Source organism: Capricornis sumatraensis, chromosome 11 (assembly GCF_032405125.1).
Source record: "Capricornis sumatraensis isolate serow.1 chromosome 11, serow.2, whole genome shotgun sequence".
In the NCBI taxonomy this organism is placed as follows: domain Eukaryota; kingdom Metazoa; phylum Chordata; class Mammalia; order Artiodactyla; family Bovidae; genus Capricornis; species Capricornis sumatraensis.
The window spans coordinates 57,496,141-57,517,861 of NC_091079.1; the positions used below are offsets into that span (position 1 = coordinate 57,496,141).

Sequence of the window (21,721 nt, forward strand, 5' to 3'; positions counted from 1 at the left end):
AAACAAGCAGTCACACCAAGACAAATAAGAAAAAAATAAATATTATAGGAGAATGATCAGCAGTATCCTAGATGTGTTTTTGTTTCAAGTAATTGATATATTAGGGACGTAATGGGCAAAAGTGTTTAATATGAATAAATTCCACAGAACTGCCTCTCTGCCACATTTTATCAGTGCTTTCAGCAATGTTTAGTTTTATATTTTCTCCAGCCTTACTTGATCTTTGTGGTTATTTTCTTTCAAAAAGATACAGGCCCCCAACCTTTCATGTGCAAGCATGGTACGATGAAGTCAGAGACTTTAGCTACCCTTATGAACATGAGTGTAACCCGTATTGTCCATTCAGATGCTCTGGTCCTGTATGTACTCATTATACACAGGTATGTCTAGGGTATCTTATACCCTATTCCTCTGAATTTGTGTAAACTAACAAAGTTTTCTTTGTTTTTTTGTAGGAGAACTTATAGAGTACTGAGCATTTGTCTTCCTTATATCATTTAGTATGGCTGTTACAAATCTATAGATGCATGTAGAATAGGCTTATAAATTTTTATAAACAATAATAGAGAAATGTATAGACATTTCCTTAAACATATTATTTCAGTGATTTTACATTTAAAATACTTTAATATAGCCCTGATAAATGCAGATGGAAGGAAATTTACCATCTTTATATTCAGATGTCATTATTTTTTATTTTCCAAAAATAAAAATACAGTTTTATTTACCATGACATTCAGTATATTTGATGCATGCAGCATTTATCTTTTTACAAAAATTCTCAGTGTTCCCATTGGATATGTCCTAAACTACTAAATCAACCAATTAATGGCAGATTTGACTAGATAAAACTCATCACAGATCTGAGTTTCTAGACTTTCTATGACCAATTATTACCGAATATAAAGCATGCTTCTGTATACCTTAGCATGTCCAAGATTAAGATCAGCAGGAGGTTCCCTAATAGGCAGTGACGCATTAAAATGTGAGAAATTTGAACACCTAAACTTTTGCTCCAGTACTTTCTGATTTAAGATGAGAATTTCTCTTCCTTTCTTTGGTAGGTTTTTTCATAAAAAAAATTAATATGCCATTTAGGCTTGTGAAGGTGTGTAACATTTGAGATTTTTATGTTTTATATATGAAAATTGGAGAAGGGAATGGCTACCCACTCTAATATTCTTGCAGAGAATCCCCATGGACAGAGGAGCCCGGTGGGGTACAGTCCATGGGGTCACCAAGAGTCGGACTCGACTAAGCACCTAACACTTTCACTTTCAGAGTTATTATGTATCTCTCTCTCTTTTTTAAGTTAAATTAAGGACTTCCCAAAATCTCTAGAAAAATATCCTTTTGGACATTGCCTCATTTCATTTTGAATGGTAACAGCTAGTTCTCGAGTTCACTTCTATACATTTTCTCTCAGATATGTTGTTGTCTTATTTCATCTCAACCTGCTTTCTCTGAGCCTTTTTCCCCTCTGATGTAGGTGGTGTGGGCAACAAGTAGCAGAATAGGCTGTGCCATTAATTTGTGCCATAACATGAACATCTGGGGGCAAATATGGCCCAAAGCTGTTTACCTGGTGTGCAATTATTCCCCAAAGTGAGTAGACGAAACATTGCTTTTATATATAAATATTTCTTAACAATGTAGATATACCTTTATATTCTTGACTTTTTTTCTCATTTTCAGTGTGTGTTATGAAGTAAAGTACACTGGTTTTACTCACTTTACTTAATATGGCAACAATTATGGTTGCCTGATGCATAAATTGGTGCTTAAAGGGAATGTGAAAATTGAAACTATGATCTTTGTAAAGATAAGAATCATATTTTTAGGCCTTCAGTTTTATTTATTGCACTATTGTGTAAATATTTAATAATTTGGGTTTATTAGATATGGGAAACTATAGACTGAGAAATGTATTTTCATCTGTGTAAAGACCCTTCAAATAATTACATTGAAAATGCTATACAACTAAACTTCAGTCAAATGTAAGTCAAAAATCTCTTTTTATTAAGACAAATGGAATATAGATGAATATCCCATAGCAGAGGTTAGTGTTTTGCAGAAGTTTGGTTTTGTAATTCTTAACAATACATATAGCACATTATTTAGAATATTTTCAAAAGAATGGGATAGCAATGTATGTTTAAACTTAGTAACAATGAGATGTCACTTCACATTTGTCAGAAATACTACTATTAAAAAGAATACAAATAAAAAATGTTGGTGAGGATGTAGAGAAAAGAGGACCCTTGTACACTGGTGCTGGGAATGTAAATTAGTGCAGCCACTGTGGAAAACAGTATAAAGATTTCTCAAAAATAGGAAAAATAAACTACCATTTAATGGAGTGAATTATCTTTTTAAGGGGAAACTGGTGGGGCCATGCCCCCTACAAACATGGCCGGCCCTGTTCTGCTTGCCCACCGAGTTTTGGAGGAGGCTGTAGAGAAAATCTGTGCTACAAAGGTATGTGCTGTTGTAATATTCAGTTTGATTTATATTTTAATCCAACTTCCACATTAATTTGTGTTTAAAAAGCCAAAAAGCACATTTAATTATTACATGAAAAGTTTTCAGAACTCTATTTCAAATATTCTGAAGAAATCATTTAACATATTTTAAGAATATTTATAACATTAATAAATCTATTACACTAATTTATATTTAAAGGAAAGTTGCATGATTGCTTCAGATGACCACTTAATTTTACTTTGAAATTATCCCAGAGTGATGAGTATATTTACAGTCTTAAAAACCATCTTGATATAGTGTTGGCCAGAATTATTCCCATGAATGTCAATTTTTTTGAAGAATTTAGTAATTTAACACAATTTATTTTAAGTGCTCTAAAAATTTTTGCCTAAATACCTATCCGTGACTCTTATTGAACCACGCCCAATGAATTATACTAATTCTCTGCTTCTTACTGCAAAAGTATATAATTTCTCATGCCAAAATAACAATATATGTGCATATATATATATATACATAAAATATATTATAAAACTGTTGCAAAAAGTGCTGTCTCACATACATTGGATGTCCTCAAAATTAAATGTAAAGTAAATGCATGGTGTCTTATTTGTAGCACATGAAGATAAAACTTACCTGACAAACCTTTGTGAAGGTCATCCTCTTATTGGGTATCCAAGTGAACATTTTACTCTCTTGTACTACTTTATTCTTAATGATGACTAAATGAAGATTAATGCAGACCAAGTGTATTAGAAAATATGTGTAAATGAAGCCACTTTTCAGGACTCAGAGAGAGATCTTTTTTCCCTTAATGATTGGGTGCTCATTAGGTATAATAAGTAGACAAGAAGTAACCATATATTTCACTCTATGAGCCATTTTTAATTCCTAAAAATATTTTTCTTTGTGTGCGAGTCTGTTTTCCATCCATTCTACCCCTAAACCTCCAACCTGCTTGCTCCATTGTCAGTGACCACAATGTTTTTTAAAGCTGACTTTCCTCTGAATTCATACTTCCTTTTTTTAGTTTCTGAATTCTTGGACATAGATGAAAATAGCCACATTTTCAAAATGTGCCCATCAATTAAGCCAGCCTCGGAAAAAATATTAAATTCAATGTTTGCATATTTTCCATTGTTAAATTAAAATTTCTGCACATTGAATTTCTTTCTGCACATTGAATTTCCTTCTACAATAGAAACTTTTCCATGGAAACTGATATTGTGGTAAATAACAAGGAAATATCAGTTCTTCTTAGGCTGAATTTCCTTTCAGGAGACTTTTAAATGTGATTCTTTTGAAAATATTAAGTGTTATCCTCCTAAAAATATGGTTTCATTTGAGAAAAGAAATGAAAATTCACTAAGCCTCAACTTCATTTAGATCACTGTATAGATTTCACGGTGTCATTATGAAAGCAAATCATTGATTTCACTTTAAAATATAAGGAAAGCTTAGAAATGATTCCATTTGATATTAGCCAAATGGTAGCATAAATGAATCAAGGGCTCAAAAGTTTATGGACCTGCTTTATTTACTCCAATGCAGTATGTAAGGTCACTACTGTAAGTCAAAACATGTGCCAATATACCGTATGGATTTTTCTAGTTTTATTAAATGTTATACAGACATATAAAGATGTGTCATTATTGATAATTTGTGCACATTTAAGATGAACTCATATTTCTTAAATCCTTTCCTCTAACAGAAGGATCAGATAGTTACTATCCTCCTCAAGAAGAAGAAACAAATGAAATTGAACGGCAGCAGTCACAAGTCCATGATACCCACATCCGGACAGTAGCAGATGATAGTAACAGAAATGAAGTCATAAGCACACAGCAAATGTGTAAGACCTCCACATTATTTACAAAAATTGTAAAGTTTACATTGCTGACATATTCAACTGTATTTTATTAATCTTGAACATTTTTAGAGTGGCAAAAACTTGCCATTAGACTGTATGGTTGAATCAGAGCAGCTGTACATCAACTAAATTATTATTATCTTTTAAATTTTAGCTCAAATTGTTTCTTGTGAAGTAAGATTAAGAGATCAGTGCAAAGGAACAACCTGTAATAGGTAATATTTATGATTGCACTCAAAATTAATTGACAAGATACAAAAATACTTTCATTTTATACAGACATTCAGAGAGGCTAAATTTTGTTTCCCATTTATTTCTTTCATTTAGATATGAATGCCCTGCTGGCTGTTTGGATAGTAAAGCTAAAGTTATTGGCAGTGTACATTATGAAATGGTAAGTAGTATAAATTTGAGGATAGACTACTTTCAAATAATATTTGATTTTTAATGGGAAAATAGTTTATGTATTTATAGATATTTTGCTAAGAAATGTTTAAAGCCATAAATAGTAAAGAGTGGTATCCCATGCAGAATTCTTATTTTCACCGTCTTTTCTCTTTCTTTTCTCCCAGCAATCCAGTATCTGTAGGGCTGCAATTCATTACGGGATAATAGACAATGATGGTGGTTGGGTGGATATCACTAGACAAGGAAGGAAACATTATTTCATCAAATCCAATAGAAATGGTGTTCAAACAGTTGGGTAAGTACCTGAATAATCTTGTGACCAGAGATTTTAAGTTGCAACAATGAGTTACTTTCTTTTAGAACAAAGCACAGAAGAATTTAACTGATAAAGAGAGAGGATAGAAAGGCTTATTTCAGCTACATAATATCCATGGGCAAAAGAAGGAGAAGTTTCTGAATTCAGTTGAACCCTTTTGCTTATACATGCTTAGTAAGTTGCTTCAGTCGTATCTAACTCTTTGCAGACTCTGTGGACTGTAACCCACCAGGCTCCTCTGTCCATGGAATTCTCCAGGCTGTACTGGAGTGGATTGCCATTGCCTTTTTGAGGGGCTCTTCCTGACCCAGGGATCAAATCTGTGTCTCCTGCATTGCAAGCGGATTCTTTACCATTGAGCCAACTTATACAGATAATGGCTAAAACTCTAAATTTTAAATTTCGTGTCATTAAGAATGTAAAAATTTATAGTTTTTCCCATTGTGAAACAATACATTTTTCACCTGTGATAGAAAATGCCCAAGAAAACTAATTGATTTGCATATTCTTCCTTTCTTGTTTAAAGACAATTATTTATTTTATGCAACACTAACTTTGTCAATAAGATAAATTAAGTACTAGATAAAAGATCATTTTGAAAAGTCTCTAAATATGTAATGTATCATGTCACTTGTCTTCTGCTTAAAATGTAATTTGACTCCGCATAAAAGAATAATTCCCTGGTGACTTCCCTGGTGGCTCAATGGTAAAGAATCTGCCTGCCAGTGCTGGAGACATGGGTTCGATTCTTGGGTCAAGAAGGTCCCCTGGGGAAGGAAAATGACAACCCACTCCAGTATTCTTGCCTAGGAAATCCCATGGACAGAGGAACCTGGCGGGCATTATAGGCCACAAGGTCACAAAGAGTTGGACACAATTTAATGACTGAACAACAACAAAAGCATGGATTAACTTTTGAAATGTTTGTCACATTAAACATAGTAAATATATTATTCTAAAACAAAATATTTTCATATAGTCTCTGTAGAAAATAGAAAAATGTAGACTTTTGAAATGGAGGATTTGTAGTTTCTCCTGTGTAAAATAATAAACATTGAATCTCATTTTGGGATACCTTTTCTTAGGAAATATGACATAGTCGCCCTTTCTTTGTAACTATACAATTGCAAAAACCTCCACAATAGGGAATTCACAATGATTAGAAATAATTTTTTTATATTAAAGATCCTTAAAAACTGGTGGGATGATGTGGTATATATATAGTTTTGTTCAAAGGCTTGATGTGGGTTTTTTAGGCATTAGCAACTATTCTCTTAAGTAAAAGTTTTATAGAAACACTTATTTATTAACTTATTTACCCAACAGATATTTGTTAATTACCATCAATAAGTAATCAATGTTAAGTATTCACTTTAGGAAGGGAAACACCAGGTGTTGCATTAAAGAACATTTATCCTATTACTAAAAAATACAAAAAACAGAACAAAAAAGAGAACATTTATCCTATTATTTACTTTTTTCCCTTAAGTTGTTTTTTATTTTTTATTTTAGAAACTCTCTTGAAATTTGCAGAGTGTGTCAAATTAAAGTACCCTCACAAATAAGCATTACCTTTTGCAATAGATGTTTTTCTGAAAATCTGATATAGATAAACCAATTAAAAATTTCATATATAATGGTATGCCTTTTCTTTTCTTCCTGCTTTAATAATGCATATAAGGTGTACTAGAGGGAACAAAAAATGAATAATGCACAGTCCTTTAAGGTACTTATTATTTAGCAGTCTTTTTACAGTGCCTTGTATTGACTATTTCGAAAGAATAAATTGGTTCTGTGATGACAGAGCATGAGTATATCGAGAATTTTAATTTTAAAGAAACAAATGTATAGATACAAATGTGTATTATTTCATGCTGTTACCTATAAGTTTTTGAGATTGATAATAAAAAGAGGTCATTCTCTGATATCAAGAATGGTATCGACTTGGTTCATACTTGAAGGTCATATGGGTTTGGCATAAAACAGAGGATTAATTCTTATACTACTCCTTGTATAGATATTTAAATAAAAATGTTTAAGGTGAAATTAAATTTCACAGACTTAAAAAATTTAAGAATTTATGTTGATGTCAATGCATGTAAGATGATGATTGAAATTTTTATATTTTTGTCTTTAGCAAATATCAGTCTGCCAATTCCTTCACAGTCTCTAAAGTAACAGGTGAGCACTGTTTTTTCATCTTATTTTCTTATCACTCTGTTGCATATTATCATTTCTAAAGGATTCACTTATTTTTTTGTGTTTGAATACTTCAGTTCAGGCTGTCACTTGTGAAACAACTGTGGAACAGCTCTGTCCTTTCCATAAGCCTGCTTCGCATTGCCCGAGGTACTGTGTTTTAGATTTTCTTCAGTTTTGACCAGTGAATGGGGGACTTTTACCCTGGACAACTGCCTTTGCCTGAGACCCTGGTGTCTGTAGGACTCAGGGGTGTTTGGTCTTGAACTGCTAGCGGTAGGAGCAATGGACACCACACACTGCACGCACTTCAGGCATTCTTAGTGTCCTTTGTCCAAAAAATGTAGGTTTAAACATTTTTTTGTCTTTATCTCTATGAAAAATATTTGTTTCCACATTGGAAAAAAAGACCCATATATTCATTCTGACAGCTTTATGGAGGCTTGGCCACCCAGTGAGTGACAAGTTACACACATCAGTCACTTGTCAGGTCATGGCATGACTCTTTCACAGATCCAGATCACATCAGGGCCAAACATCTTTCCTTAAGATTAGATGTAAAAGGAGATACTGTTGAAATGTGTCAGCATTTTTATTCAAGCTTAATGCAAGTTGTAGTCAAAGGAAAGAAATACTAGATCACTGTCTACATTCTCACAAGTGTATATAATAACAAGGTGTTAAAACCGGAGATCGGAACACAAACAAGCAAAAGGCTCCTACATTCTTTCTTTGAACTGAAATTACCTAAATAGAAACTAACTCAGTTTGAACTGTGTTTGACCTGGGTCTTCCACAAACCAAGTGCTAAGTGTGGTCAAGGCAGAGCCTGCACAGCCTGGTCCTAAGGGCAGAGCAGGTGGTTTTGTCCCTGTAGGGTGGACAGGAAATGCCCAACAGTTCTCAAATACAAAAACAATTTTGTTGTCAGTGGGGATACCCTTCCTCCAACAGAAGGCATCTTTTATTAAAATCATCCCTTTAATTCAAAGTTATAAAAACTCAGATTCACATATTACTTATATTTAAATGGCTCTGGTTTAGATGCTACAGGAAGTATATACACTCTGGAGTCATACAGACTTTAGGAACATGAAATTTAAATAAGAATTGTAGCCATTTCTTAAAAACTGCCTTGCAGAAGACCTGCTTCAATTGGTAAAGATAGTTGCAATTGAAATATTTTTTACAATATTTTTAGGAAAATAACTGATACTTTCATCAAATAATGATTTTCATAGGGTCATTTTGCTGAGCCCTGGAGGAGGGCAGGGCAACCCACGATAGTATTCTTGCCTGGAGAATCCTGTGGACAGAGGAGCATAGCGGGCTTCAGTCCATGGGGTTGCAAAGAGTTGGACATGACTCAGTGCACGTGCATGCATTTTGCTGAGACTCCGATATATATGTAGAATGAATTATGGTTTTTTTTCTAGTCTTAGCTCTGATTTTCTTTTAGTTTATGAGTGGGTGTGTGTGAATGAATTCTGAAGAGCCAATCAATTTTAAAAAGTGCCACTTGACAGTTTCTTAATTTCTGGGAGTGGATTTTTTTTTAATGTCATGTGACTGATTGAACACTGATAATTGAACTCTATGTTTAAATCAAAAACCTTTTGGAACCTTTGAAAAAATGAGCTAAGGTATCAGTAAGTGAATAGGATATCTGGAGAAAGAACATTCCATACAGAGGGGAAGATAAGCACAATGACCCAGAAGATAAGATTATTCCATATGTTTGAAGAATAACTATTAAGCCAGTGTGACTGGAGCTGGGTGAGAAAGTGGAAGAGGGGTAGGATATAATGCCAGAGAGGTAATAAGAAGGAAATATTCAGGGCTTATTGGTCATTCTAAGGATCTTCTCATTTATTCTGAATCAGATGGAAAGCCACTAGAATATTTGAAGCAGAGGAATGATATGATTGGACTTGTATTCTTCAGTATAAGTGTGTGGGGATAGCAGATTGGAAGGGGCAAGAGTGGAAGCAGAGAGAGTATAGGAGAGCTTATTGTAGTGAACTGGGTGTCAGATGATAGAGTCCAGAGTCACAGTGATCATGGTACTTCAGGATGCTCAGAGTTTATTTCAATGTACACCCAATAGAAATTGCTGGTGGGTTGAATATAAGGTTGAGGTAAGGAGGGAGGTTAGGCTAGAATAAAGGTTTTGGCTTGTGCAACCAAATAATGGAGTTGACGTTTATTGTAGGAAGCCTAAAGAAGGAAGATTTTGGGGACTGGAGGAGATTAGGGATTTGGTTTCAAACATGCTGAATTTGAGATGTTTATTAGGCCTAAGTGGAGATAAAATCAACGTGGATGGTGACTGCAGCCAGTAAATTAAAAGATGCTTGCTCCTTGAAAGAATAGCTATGTCAAGCCTAGATAGTATTTTAAAAAGCAGAGACATTACTTTGCCGGCAAAGGTCCATATTGTCAAAGCTATGATTTTTCCAGTAGTCATATATGGATGTAGAGTTGGACCATATGGAAGGGTGAGTGCTGAAGAATTGATGCTTTCAAACTGTGGTGCTGGAGAAGACTTTTGAGAGTACCATGGACAGTAAGGAGATTAAACCAGTCAATCCTAAAGGAAATCAACCCTGAATATTCTTTGGAAGAACTGATGCTGAAGCTGAAGCTCCATATTTTGGCCACCTGATGTGAAGAGCTGACTCACTGGAAAAGGCCCTGGTGCTGGGAAAAATTGAAGGCAGGAGGAAAAGGGGGCAACAAAGGATGAGATGGTTGGATGGCAGCACTGACTCAATGGACATGAGTTTGAGGAAACTCAGAGAGACAGTGATGGACAGAGAAGCCTGGCATGTTGCAGTTCATGGGGTCGCAAAGAATCGGACATGCCTTAGCGAGTGGACAACAACAAAAACAAGTAGAGATATAGAATAAACAACAGGAGATATAAATACAGATTTAGAATTGAGAGACGGGACTCCAACTAGAGATGTAAATTTGGAAATCAGCAGTTTATAGATGACAGTGAAATTGTCAAGAAAACTGTGAAGCTGGATGAGATACCAAAGATACGATCACAGAGAAAAGAAACTATGAGATATATGTGGCAGACAGTGGTTCAGTTTTTCCAAGTTATATATTTGTTAATTTCTGTACCCACATTAGTTACCAAATTCCTAGATACTGAGAGAACAATACTTCCTGATGTATCTTTCTGCTTTGTATTCACAAATTAGAAAGCTTTCTGGCTAAATTTCTTTTGAAAGAGAGAGAGGAAGAAAAAAAGAGAGAAAAGAAACACATTTGTGCCAAAAGCTGGAAGTGGATAAGTAAGTAGAAGTAGTTGTGTCTGCTGTCTGGCTTCTACAATTGACCTATTTCAGAAGGAAAAAAACTATTCAGGTATAAAAAAAGAATAAAAATTTGCCATTTGCAACTACATGGATGGACCCTGAGGGCATTATGCTAAGTTTAATAAGTCATACAGAGAAAGACAAATACAGTATGATATCACTTATATGTGAAATCTAAAAAATACAGTAAACTAGTGAATATAGCAAAAAAAAGAAAAAGACTCATAGATACAGAGAAGAAACTAGTGGCTACCAGTGGGGAGAGGGAAGTGTGTGAGTAATACAGAGGTAGGGCATTAAAAGGCACAACCTATTATGTATGAAATGAACTACAAGGATGTATTGTATAACACAGTGAATATAACCAATATTTTATAATAACTATAAATGGATATAACCTATAAGAATTGTGTATCACCCTATTCTATACCTATAATGTATTTTATACACCATCGATACTTCAATAAAAAAATGAGTAGGGTTTAGAATTCTGAGTTTACTCTTGTGTATGCATATCTGTGGTTTTACTAATAAAGACTAAAATAACCAGCTATTTGGTATTTGTAAATATGTCTTTATTTTTCAGAGTATACTGTCCTCGTAACTGTATGCAGGCAAATCCACATTATGCTCGTGTAATTGGAACTCGAATTTATTCTGATGTAAGTATCCTAACTTATGTAGGTCTTGGTATTTATATATCTGGGCTTTCCCGGTGGCACAGTAGTAAATAATCCACCTGCCAATGTAGGAGACACAGGTTTGATCCCTCGGTCAGGAAGATCCCTTAGAGTAGGAAATGGCAAGAATACTATTCTTTCCTGGAAAATTCCAAGGACAGAGGAAGGAGTCTGGTGACCTACAGTCCATGGGGTTGCAAAAAGTCAAACAGGACTAAGCCTGCAAGCACTAATTTATCTATCCATGCAAACATACTCACATATATATTTAAATGTATATATTTTCATTTGTATACAAAAAAAAGAACAGACTGTTGTGTTGATATACATATTCTCAAAAGAGTCAGTCATGAACAGCAGTGAAAATAAATATCCATATGCAAATATGCATGCATAATTTATGTTGACTAAATTTTTTTTGCATACTGTATTCTATATCAGAAACTAAAATAGCTTGGATGCATTCTTGAGAAGGATAAAGCATTTTGTTTTCTTTAATCTTCCTTTTGGCTCTTCAGTTTTTGAAGTATAAACTGGATAGTTAAGAGTTTGTCAAATTTGTAAACAGTTTCTCCACTGCCAAATGAGTATTTAAAAAGTAGCATAGTATCAAAAACAGGTAATCGTTAAAAGAGACACAAAAGCAAACAAGTTGATAGTGTATTGTAATGGATGCCAGCACTGGGGTGGACCAGGAAGAGTAGCTGTCATGGCTTCAGTGTGGATAAATGGTGCTTTCCAATCCAGGTTTCAAGTGAGGTGGTAAAGAGGAGTAGTGCACATTCTAGATGGGGCAGAAGGCTTCTCCAGAGACATGGAGGTGAGAGCAAGTGAGCTGAAGTGGGCATGGCACGTTTGCCTGGGAAGTCCCATGGACAGAAGAACCTGGTGGGCTGTAGTACATGGGGTCATAAAAGAGTTGGACACGAATTAGCAACTGAACAACAGCAACAAAGCCTGTCTTATTTACAGCCTGGCACACATCAAATTGCGTGGGCATGGCAAAATCTCAAATGGTCATAGCAGGTTTGCTTATATATGAGCTGGTGAGAATTAGAGCTAAAAGTGGCTGTAGCCAGTTTAGTGTGGGATGAAGGGAGAGATCCAGCTTTTGAAACATGTAATTGGAGAATCTAAATATTAATCCATGCTGATTAGTTTAGATTTAATGTGGCAGATGGCTTGGGAAGATCCCCTGGAGAAGGGAAAGGCTACCCACTTCAGTATTCTGGCCTGGAGAATTCCATGGATGACAGTCCATTGGATCGCAAAGAGTCAGACATGACTGAGTGACTTTCACTTTCACCAATATCTCATTCAAAGAGTTTCAAAAACAAATTTAAGAAGTATATTCTTGATGCACTTATTCAATAGAATACTGTGGGAATATGATCGGGAAAAGAGGCCTGAAATGTGTGTGTTACCCCTGTATTTCCCTTGGTGAATTTATTTATGTTCAGGTTTGTGTGTTTGTTTTTTCCTAGTTTGCCTTTATCCCTGAAATTATTCTCCAAATCTAAGTCTCTCTCCAGCTCCAAGTTTGCAGTCATCTTAGTAGTAGTAGTGAAAGTTGCTCAGTCATTTCCCACTCTTTGCAATCCCATGGAGTAGCCCACTAGGCAACTCTGTCCATGGGGTTCTCTAGGCAAGAATACTGGAGTAGGTTGCCATTCCTTTCTCCAGGGGATCTTCCTGACCCAGGGATTGAATTCTGGTCTCCTGCATTGTGAGCAGGTTGTTTACCATCTGAGCCACCAGGGAAGAATTGAAGTTTTCTTATCTGCAACTTAAATCCTGCTGGTGTCTTAATTCAGTGGTCCTCACTGTTTGTACTTAGCTTATTTCTGTTTGTAAACATCCTTTCTCTGATTTTTCTGTCAAAATCATGGTCATGGTCATTCTTTACATCCTAAATTACTGCCACTTTCTCTGTAAAGAAGCTAAGTATGATGTTGCTTTTCTTTAACCGTATTAGTTTTGTTTTTTCCTTTTATTCAGCAATTAACAGGTTCTCATTGGTATTATAAAGTGGGTTGTCATTTCCTTCTCCAGGGATCTTCCCAACCCAGTGATTGAATCTGTGGCTCCTACATCTTGCTTTAACAGAACTTAGAACATTCAGTGATTCAGCAAACACCTTGGATAGAAAAGTTTGTTAAAAAAATAAATTAATAGATATATATGAATGGAGAAATATAAAATCATCAGACATTTCTAAAGAAATCATTCTTCCTGAATTGTCCCTTTAAGTAAAAGAATTTAATTGTATTCATGTGTAGTGAAAATCTTTCAAAATATCCTATACGGTTTTATTCCTATAAGCCATCTATTTGATACAGTTAAGGATTTGTTAGCTTGAGATTATTTTTATCTTATTTCAGTGAAATGGGGTAAAATATTGTGTATTACTGTGCAGAGTAAGTTAGAAATATAAATATTTTTATGTGCTAAGTACAGAATCAACCATTAATGAAATAATCTTCACATTCTCCCTGCAAAATACATTATCTCTTTAAAGATACAAGATATGGACAAATGAGAAACGATCTCCCAACTTCTCTCCCTTCCCCATCTTTCTCTCTCTCTCTTTCCATTTATAGAGTTACAACTTGTACACCCTCTTTCTTTGAGCTTTTATTTCTCATTTGTTAGAGATGAAGTGAATTTCTGCATTCATTAAAAATGTTCCACTGATTTCACAGAGAAAATTTTTTTTTTTTGTGATATATTAGTTCTTAAAAAGTGTCACCAGGAAAAGAAAATCTCTCTGACCTTTGAACTCAAATTGGAATGCCTGCTGACTGCAGAGTTATGGGCAAAACAATAGTTTCAAACCATATTAAGTGCTTGGATTTAGTGAATGTTATATCTAAGCACTTTTATTGCCTTGGGAAAAATGCTGATAATACCCTTTTAACAGAACAGGATAAGTACTGAAATGTGTACAGAGTTACTTTTAATTCCATCTGTTATGAACCCTATTGGACATAAATATTAATTCAGTGAGGGACTTTAAATGGTGAATAAGATGATTCCTCAGAGTAAGGATTCAAGGTTTCAGATGTATGGTATTTTGTGATATAGCGAAAACACGAAAAGGATTAAACAGCTTGGCATTCGGTCTCTCTGATCTAATAAATACTGACTGATGCCGCAGAGTTCAGAGCACAGTAATAAAGCAAGGTCACGTAAGATGCACATGCCTATGTGAACTTAAAAAAGCACATTAAGTCTCTCATATGTGCATAGAGATAAGAAAAGAGCACACCAGTGGGTTCAGGAAAGACCCTTGGGGCTATGGCATAGATTGCTTTGTACTGAAACAGTTTCAGTGTTTCATTTTTGTGGGATTTCCTCAGGCTCTACTCAGCTATTGACAAATTTTGGTAGAACATTTGGATGAAAGCAGATATTAAAATCTACAGAAGACTTATTTGGTCAAAAGAAAAGCGTTGACTTCTAGAATTAAGTTGTGTAAAAAATGAAAGTGTTTGTTGGGCCTGAAACAATTCTCTCCTTTATAGAAATTTCATCCAATTCTGATTATATAGCTGGTAGAATGCGAATATAGAACTTTCCTAGTACTTCATGTCAGAACGTTCAAATCAGAGTGATAGACCTTGCACATCTAGGTAGAAGCTGATTGTTACTTCATATTTTTCTTCTTGGGGTTATTCTTTTGGGCAGGTTTTCTCTGCATAGATTTTATTATCTAATAGGAAAAGCAACCCCATTTTTAATACATGCTTATATGTTGGAAAAGGGACTATCAAGATATCCATACCTATGTGTGAGTTGTTTAAAGTCAAAACTGAATATAAATGGGGTGCAGATAATCCAGCCTGGGAACATTTGGTCAGTGACTGGAGTGGGGACTAGCAAAGGCTCAATTTTTAAAAAATATTTACTGATTGATTTGGCTACGTCAGTTCCTAGTTGTGGCACGTGGGACTCCTCTCTGCAGTACTCAGATTCTGTAGCTGTGATGCGGACTCAGTAGTTGTGGAGCGTAGGTTTAGTTGCCCTGTGACATGTAGGATCTTAGCTCCCAGACTAGGGATAGAATCTGTGTCTCCCAACACTGCAAGGTGGATTCTTAAACACTGGACCACCAGACAAGTCCCAAAGGCTGAAATTTAAGAATAATAAATAGGCCCTTGACGAGATAAAAGGAGCTAATTTGCATTTTATTGCTTGGACAATAGTATTAAAGTTGACAGTTTCCACGGTTAGTTGGTGAAGGGATCTTATCCATTCAGCCACCCTAGAGACTGGCCTTCAGATATCCACTTGCTCAGCATTGGCTTTTTTTAATTTTCTGCTTTAACCTGAAATAATTTTTGTTGATATTTGAATTTCTTTCAATAGGACATTTGCTTTAAACCACAAGATATCTCCAACTGGATTTGTTGTTGTTCAGTCACTAAGTTGTGTCCCACTCTTTGTGACCCTATGGACTCCAGGCTCCCCTGTCCTTCATTACCTCCTGGAGTTTGCTTAGATTCATCCATTGAGTTGATGGTGCCATCCAACAATCTCATCCTCTTGTCATCCCCTTATCTTGCCTTCAATCTTTCCCAGCATCAGGGTCTTTTGCAGTGAGTCAGCTCTTCAAATTCAGGTGGATGAAGTATTGGAGCTTCAGCTTCAGCTTCAGCATCAGTCCTTCCAATGAATCTTCAGGGTTGATTTCCAAATCTATCTGGATTGTCAAAGTACAAAATACCTTCCCTCTCCCCACCCCCAACCAAAACAAACAAACAAAACCCCAAACCCACAACTTAGCTTCAAAAAAGTTTTAAATAAATGAGACTCTAAATATTTACATATGGGTCAAGAAATAAATCACACTATTTACAAAAATACACAAACCAAGTCTTAGATCAAAATTGGCTTTAACTTTGTGAATTTGATTGAGCTTCCCTGGTGGCTCAGATGTTAAAGGATCTGCCTGCTGTGCAGGAAGACCTGGGTTCAATTCCTGGGTCAGGAAGACCCTCTGGAGAAGGGAATGGCTCCCCACTCCATGGGTAGGACAGAGGATCCTGGTGGGCTACAGTTCATGGGGTCACAAAGAGTCGGACATGACTCATCAACTAACTCTTTGTGACTTTTGAAAGATTCCTTTATGCACAAAGCATCATCCTATAGTTGCTCACTGGGAATCCATAGAGAGATGGATGTCAGTGACCTTGTGTACAATTGAAGAGAAGACTGGACAAATTCAGCAGGCATTTCCTAATGATGGTGGGTTTTTCCTTGCTTCCTCAGCTGTCCAGTATCTGCAGAGCCGCTGTACATGCTGGCGTGGTTCAGAATCAGGGGGGTTATGTTGATGTGATGCCTGTGGACAAAAGAAGGACTTACATTGCTTCTTTTCAGAATGGAATCTTCTCAGAAAGGTAAATTAACATATGTGTACATATATATTTATAAACATACATATATAATATACATTTATATATCATCTCTCCCTTTCTGCTGGCTTTACAGCCAAGCTGCATGGCTTTGAGGTTTCGTGTCTAAGCCAGTATGCTTCCTTTGTAGGCTGTAGAATTGTTGGTCTTCCAGGAATGGGAGGAGCCGTAGTACCAGAGGTGCCTGTCTCCTGCAGGCTTATAAAAATCAACATGAAAATCGGATTACAAGTCAGAACCATTCTTTTGTTAACTGATCTTATAAAAAAGAAATTTCTTTCATCCTCTTTCGGATTTTCTAGATTAGTATTTATATGTAATTCTTTCTAGGTGAGCAAGGCACTGAATATTTCTCTAATCCAGTTATCTGACAAAGTATTTGACAAAAACAATGAGTCCAATTTTCTCTGGAACCAAATTCTCTGTTTGATTGGAAGTTGGATGCCTAGTATGGTATAAATGAACCCTTTCAGGTTATCTTATATTTGGCTCATTGGTATTACATATTTCAGTGGTTTGAGAAAAATGCATGTAACTTACTTTATCAAGTAATAATAAAAGTTAAGAGAAAAAACAAAAACCCTGTAGTGATTTTTCAAATCATTGGTACTTATGGAAGTAGAATTAAGTCTGTGCATTTTGCATAGATACAGGAAAATTCCTAACTTTTAAACATTTACTGAATTCTTTAACGGTTTGTTTGCACATATGGTAAAGTTTTTCTAAAGAACACCAAAGGACGTGCCATGCAGGTTATCTGGATTGCCTTCACATAAGCATCTGGGTGCCATTCTTCATCAAATGACAGCTTTGTATTTAGCATCTAGTTTCCAATGAGACTGTATCATCAAGAGGCTATTGTTAAGAAGTTGACTTCTCAACAACCTGGCTTGTCTGGCTCTCCCTAGAGTACTAACTTACTGTTTCTTAAATCTGAACAAAATTGAAATTGTATTGCCATCATACTTCCTAATATTTTTAACATTTATGGTTTCAAAAAAAAACTTCATGAGGAAATTTAATGGTCAAACATGGAATATCCTAAGAATTTCTTCAATAAAATGTTAACAGGCTCATTCCCACACCCTTCCCCTGTCTGTCACCCTCTCTCTATATATCATATCATATACATATATATATTTATTTATTTTATATATATATATGTTATATAAAGTACATTAGGGCTTCCCTGGTGGCTCAGATGGTAAAGCATATGCCTGCAATGTGGGTGATCCAGGTTCGATCCCTGGGTTGGGAAGATCCCCTGGAGAAGGGAATGGCCACCCACTCCAGTATTCTTGCCTGGAGAATCCCATGGATAGAGGAGCCTGGTGGGTGATAGTCCTTGAGGTCACAAAGAGTTGGACATGACTGAGTGACTTTCACTTCACTTCAAAGGAGATTGAGTTAAAGAGAATGATAATGCAGTTTTATATGCTAAATTGAGTAATGTGATCTCATTCACCTATCATATTTTAAAAACTTATTTAGAAACAGTAAGATAGATGATATCCTAAGAAAACTGAGACTATTTTTGAACACCTACCATGAATTTTCCAGATGCTGTTGGCCCTTTAAGTATATGAACTTGGCTCTACCAGTACCCTTATAAAGTTGGTTTTACAAACTCTGATTTACAGATATGTTAATTGAGGCTCAGAGAGATTAAATGATTTGCCCCAGGTCATATAACTAATAAGTCTCAGAAATCAGATTCATCACTAGTTCTGTAAGTTCAGACATAACACATTTTTCCAGTTTATCAGTTTGTACAAAGATGCTTTCTAGGGCATTTTGTCAATTTGTTTCCTACAAATAAAAATGCCTTTCAATTAGCCATATGCTTGTATGCAAAACCTGCTGTGTGTGTGTGTTATTGTGTAAGGTGGTGTGTGCACAGTTCTAACATTCTTTTCTTCATTTTAAAATTCTCCCCTTCTGTAGTACATGAATACATATATTAAAAAATTGCATTTTGTATCCCCATAGCATTTATTGTATTTATCTCTAAAAGCTTTTTTGTATTGTTTAGAAAATAAACTTTTATGCAAAAGTATAGACTTCAAAAGTTTAAATTTGATTAGAATAAATGATGATTAATGGTTTTAACTTGAGGCATTTAAGCAAAACATACCCTGATTAATGTTGTCAAAGAGCATATAAATAATTTATTAAAGAGTAAAAGGAATGATTCTGCATTGCTTTGAAGTTCTGTTTTAAAATATTTCTGAAAAGAGATTGAGTGATTTGTGTTTGTGTTCGTGTTTCCATTTTGGTGAAGAAATACTTAGAACCTTCCAGACTTGACCACTACATTTCCTAAGATTTGTTTTAAACCATATATGTTAAAAAATATTAATAAGTATGCCAGCTACATAGGGCTTCCCAGGTGGCTCAGTGGTAAAGAATCTGCCTGCCTAATGCAGGAGACACAGGAAATGCGGGTTTGATCCTTGGGTTGGGAAGAACCCCAGGAGATGGGAATGGTAACCCACTCTAGTATTCTTGCCTGGGAAATCCCGTGACAGATGAGCCTGGCGGGCTATAGTCCATGGGGTCCCGAAGAGTCAAACACAACTGAGTGGCTAAACACCAACACCACAAACTTTCAACCATGCCAGTTGTAAACCTGGATCTTAGTATTTCCCTAGTAGAATGGCTTAAGAACTGCTTAACTCTACTTTATTGGAACTAAAGGTGGTAATGTATGAAAACATGACCTGGAATCTTTGAAGTTTAATATAAAGTACCAATATTACTTCTGTGCACCTCAAATTTCTTTAGTAAACTTGTAGCCAGCATATGATTTAAAGAATTATGTCATCCCCACTCAAGCTTTCCAAGAACTATAAATTCTAGCAGTTTTGAGAAAGATGACCATCTGGATTCACAGAGCTGTTTTATTGACTGTCATAAGAAAGCATGATTTGTTTGAAGGATTATGCATGGAGATGACATCAGTGTACTTCGTGTATTTTTTTTGCAGCTTACAGAATCCTCCAGGAGGAAAGGCATTCAGAGTATTTGCTGTTGTGTGAAACGGAACAGTTGGAAGAGGATTGTAAAGACTGTTCCAAATACCACGTTTCTTAAGTTTGTATAAAACTGTAACATTACTGTACAGAAGATATCAGCTATTTTCAGTCTCCCAAAAGGGCCAAATGCATATAAATCTTGATAGACTACATCTGTAAAATAAAACATGGGACATTATTAGCTTTGGGAAAAATAATGAATATGTAATGGTTTTTAGAAATCCTGTGTTAAATATTGCTATATTTTCTTAGCAGTTATTTCTACAGTATTACATAGTCATAATTATTTTACATTTCATATATTATGTTATATGGTGCTTTGTATATGCCACTAGTAAGATGAAACTAAACATTGAATGTGAATGGTCCTCAGAAGATCACCTGGTGCATTTAAAAACAATAATAAAAATAGTAACTCTAAGGATGAAAAAGATTTTATTTTACCAGGTTCAGTGCTATGATTACCTACTTCATATAATATCAAATAATTTTCAATGAAATACCTGTATAGTTTTTCTCTTCTATTAAGTTTAGGTATATAGAATATTAAATCCTGATGTTGCACTTATTTTATATAAAATAATTTCTTAATATCCAAGTGAATCTGTTAAAATGTTTGATTCCTTGGGAATGACCTTAATAGTAAATGGAATTATGTCAGAGTAGTGGTACGAAGTCATTTCTAGTGATCCTATAATAGATTAGGATTAAGCATGGGCCACCAGAGCCTTCTATGTATTGTTCAAACTGAGGTCGCACATTTATAGTGTTATCCTGGCAAATACTCCTGCAGGCCAGGAAGTATAATAGCAAAAAATTTAACAAAGATGAACTAATGTATTGTATCACCATTGCCACTGATTTTCTTACTGGCAAATGGCCTTGTGAATAAATGTTGCCATATTATTGTATCTGTAATGGTGATATATTTGTTTGTATGGAAAATGTATTGTGCTTTAAGACTAAAAAACTGTAAAATGTTAATTTTGTTAATTTTTTTCTGCTGGTGAATCTACTCTTTACCTGTAAACATATTAAAATTAATCATGTTTCAAAGTATTTTCTTTAGTCTGTTTTGTATCCTTATTTTGATTTAGAAATTATCTTCAGTTGGCAAAATTATGTGAATCTTTTAAATTTAGGTTATTGACATTAATCTAAGCAACACCCCTCATACCAGCTGTCCTCAAAGTCACTGTGATTATTTAGGTATTTATGAAAGAGAAGACAGATGATTGTATATTATATATTTAGAAGCATTATATCACAGGAAAATTTTGGAAAAAAAATAAAAGGGTTATAAGTCAAAAGGAAATAATTCGAAAGATACAAAGTATTTACAAAAAATTGACAACAAATACTTCAAATATTTTTAGAAAGGAAATGAGTAGGTGTTTAGGAACAGATAAAAGAGAGATAAATTGCATGCAGGGATCAGAGAAAGCAAGAGAGCTGAATAATACCAAAAATGGAAAGAAAAGAAGGGCTCATATAAATAGCTGCTGAAGAGCGAATGATGAAGAAACTAACATCATGATCAGTTATCAAATATTGGCTGTGAATTGGTTCAAAATATAGGTAATCAAAAAGTATCCATTTATTGAGAATTTTAAAGCAAATTTTATAGGATCATCTTTTATCTGAAAGACACATACACCTTCTTAAATATAAATTGTAAACTTCAGTCAGATTCAGCTTCTGTTCCTCACTCCTTTCCCCAAGCAGGGACACTGCATTAATTCTGTCAGTGTAAAAATTTTTATATTTGACTCTGGTTTAGCTACTCATCAGTTTTCTGTACCATTGCAGTGTTTCCATGAGGAGGCTTTTCATTTGGTTCCTCTCCATTCTTTCTCAGTACATCATTAATTTTTTACTGTAATTTCTCTCTTCCATAGACTCCATTATTTAAGAAAACCAAGTCATCTTATAAAAGCATTTAATCCCCTTCATAGTCTTGCTCCCTATCTATCTGTGCTCTTC

General features: G+C 35.0%; 1 protein-coding gene across 2 annotated transcripts in view; it reads left to right on the forward strand.

Annotated features, from left to right (window-relative positions):
• Window positions 1-19,741, forward strand: part of CRISPLD1 (cysteine rich secretory protein LCCL domain containing 1) — a 48,743-nt gene extending 29,002 nt beyond the window's left edge. The window contains exons 3-14 of one of the 2 annotated variants that reach the window (XM_068983600.1): window positions 248-380; window positions 1,490-1,605; window positions 2,378-2,478; window positions 4,196-4,336; window positions 4,509-4,569; window positions 4,682-4,748; window positions 4,927-5,057; window positions 7,216-7,259; window positions 7,355-7,427; window positions 11,193-11,268; window positions 16,558-16,688; window positions 19,690-19,741. In XM_068983600.1, the coding sequence (XP_068839701.1) occupies window positions 248-380; window positions 1,490-1,605; window positions 2,378-2,478; window positions 4,196-4,336; window positions 4,509-4,569; window positions 4,682-4,748; window positions 4,927-5,057; window positions 7,216-7,259; window positions 7,355-7,427; window positions 11,193-11,268; window positions 16,558-16,688; window positions 19,690-19,741 (1,126 nt within the window). Of the gene's footprint in view, window positions 1-247; window positions 381-1,489; window positions 1,606-2,377; window positions 2,479-4,195; window positions 4,337-4,508; window positions 4,570-4,681; window positions 4,749-4,926; window positions 5,058-7,215; window positions 7,260-7,354; window positions 7,428-11,192; window positions 11,269-16,557; window positions 16,689-19,689 lie in introns of those variants that run through there. The other variant, XM_068983601.1, reaches the window with a different exon arrangement.
• Window positions 19,742-21,721: the final 1,980 nt, after the last annotated feature.